This window comes from Eptatretus burgeri, chromosome 10 (genome assembly GCF_056783735.1).
Source record: "Eptatretus burgeri isolate ZD-2024b chromosome 10, Ebu_testis_v1, whole genome shotgun sequence".
NCBI classification, from domain to species: Eukaryota; Metazoa; Chordata; class Myxini; order Myxiniformes; family Myxinidae; genus Eptatretus; species Eptatretus burgeri.
Window position 1 is genome coordinate 26025128 of NC_140970.1, and position 2250 is coordinate 26027377.

The 2250-nt window shown below is 48.9% G+C and overlaps 1 protein-coding gene across 1 annotated transcript in view; it reads left to right on the forward strand.

The window, feature by feature from the left end:
• The first annotated feature begins 1343 nt into the window (after positions 1-1343).
• Positions 1344-2250, forward strand: part of LOC147018120 (lysine-specific demethylase 5A-like) — a 140405-nt gene continuing 139498 nt past the window's right edge. Inside the window, exon 1 of the mRNA XM_085900072.1 lies at positions 1344-1942. Coding sequence (XP_085756198.1) covers positions 1796-1942 — 147 coding nt within the window. The 5' untranslated portion in view covers positions 1344-1795. The remainder of the gene's footprint in view (positions 1943-2250) is intronic.

Here is a 2250-nt window from a genome sequence, read left to right on the forward strand (position 1 = left end):
TTATCTCTGAGTTTATCATTGAGTTTATCACTGAGTTTATCACCGAGTTTATCACTGAGTTTATCTCTGAGTTTATCATTGAGTTTATCTCTGAGTTTATCATTGAGTTTATCTCTGAGTTTATCATTGAGTTTATCATTGAGTTTATCACTGAGTTTATCAATGAGTTTATCACTGAGTTTATCATTGAGTTTATCATTGAGTTTATCTCTGAGTTTATCATTGAGTTTATCATTGAGTTTATCACTGAGTTTATCAATGAGTTTATCACTGAGTTTATCATTGAGTTTATCACTGAGTTTATCTGAGTTTATCATTGAGTTTATCTCTGAGTTTATCATTGAGTTTATCACTGAGTTTATCTCTGAGACCTCGGATTTATTAATCACGGATGTTTCGAGAGTTATTTAGTTTTCTCAATACTGCTCGCCGTTTGTTTCTTGTCGTGATTCCCGAGCGGGGGTTTTTGTTATGAACTTGAAATCGAATTTTCACTCGTTCACGTTTATCCTGTTATTCAATCTGCGCAATGAATGGCGAGGACGAATTTCATTTATAATCGTTGCAATTTCTCCAGACGTCCGCCTCAAAAGTCTCCTAACTCTAGCCTTTTGTCACTCTCGAGCCGTGGCCCCTGGTGGTAACAAGTAAAACCGATAACGCACGAACAAGCCAACAACATGCCTCCGGCCTTCGTTGTGCTTCAACGTTTTTTTGTCAATCTGTTTAATATTCATGAAAGAAAGGGAAGAGATTACAATATGGCGTCGTGCGTTGAAATTCAATACAAGGAAACATTATTATTATATGCCTGCAACAGCGTGTGCAACAGTGTGTGCAACGGCGCAGTTTCCTTCATCGACGCCAATCTGCTTCCCCTTTCCTTTTCCGTTTCCGCTCTACTTTCACCACACCCCTCCTTCGTCCGATTCCCTCTGACCTACAACGTACGAATCGACCGATGTTTACGACTCCTTCCTGAATCCCGCCCATAAACAATCGAACACATAAACACCTCAACGACGTCGCTCTACATTTTGCTTTCTCCTCAGCACTTGCGTCATACGTTGTCGCCGTTTCCTCTGTTGCTGTTTAAAAGCTGGAATGCAGCTGTTTGTGCGGTGCGGTGCGGTTATCAGCGTGTCGAACGGTACAGTGTACGTATAGGACCCCGTCATGGATCCTCAATCGCCTCAGACGAGCTGAGTGAGATGCTTTGATGCTTCGGACGGGGCTCAAAGCGTCCAGCTCGAGAACAAGATTTCCGAACAGCCCTTGACGTCACGGGAGCAGCAGCCAATGAATGAGGCCGCTGCGCCCCTTTAAACCGGAGCTGGCGGAGTGCTACACGAGAGGAATGTGGTGGTGCGGGAACGCGCTGTGAGGAAAGCGTATATAATAATATGCTGTAAAAAAAAAAAATTCTCCTTGAGTTGGAAACAACAAGGGACGGAAAACAGGAGACTATTTGCTAAAGTGACGGCGCTTTCGGAGTTTACCGCGAGCTGCCTGTTAATGTACGGACGCAGCCGTAGTGCAGGCTCTGTTTGTCGCGGCGGAAGGTCGCGGGGCCGTCTGCGAAGGTTCCGGACGCATTGTCCACATAGGGGACGGCGCTTGCGTCCGTGCAGCCAAGACGAGACGAATCGTGTACCGAATTGGCGTCGGTAAAAGCCTCGGTAAAGCCGGGTTAGTTACCTCAGGGTGAGGCTAGCCCCGGACGGGGCGTAGCTGAGCGAGAGGCCAAGTTAGACTGGGATCGCTACGAACGGAGCGTCAAGGAGCCGGCCCGACCATGAGCGCTTGTGAAGCCTTCGTGCCGCCGCCTGAGTGTCCGGTGTTCACGCCCAGTCGGGAGCAGTTCGCCGACCCTCTGGGCTTCATCGCCAGCGTGCGGCCCGTAGTCGAGAGGACGGGGATCTGCAAGATCCGGCCGCCTGCGGTACGGCCCTGTGCTTGTCTTTGTCCGCCATTGTCTCTCCATTTGTACATAACCGTCTTCCTCTCTGGTGTGTCCTCACTCAGTTTGTCTGTGTGCGTCCACGTTTCACCGCGCACTCTGTGAGTGAGTGAGTGTTTTGTACACTTGTGCTGTGGTAACGTCCTTTCTGCGCCATTAGTTAATCTGCTTCGCATGGGCCCGAGGGGAGGGGTTGGGTTGGAGGGGGTGGGGTGGGGGTTGTGTGTATGTGGCCGGGGTGGGGGTGGGGGTTGGGGCGGACTTCCAGACCTTGCAGGGAAATAAAAATA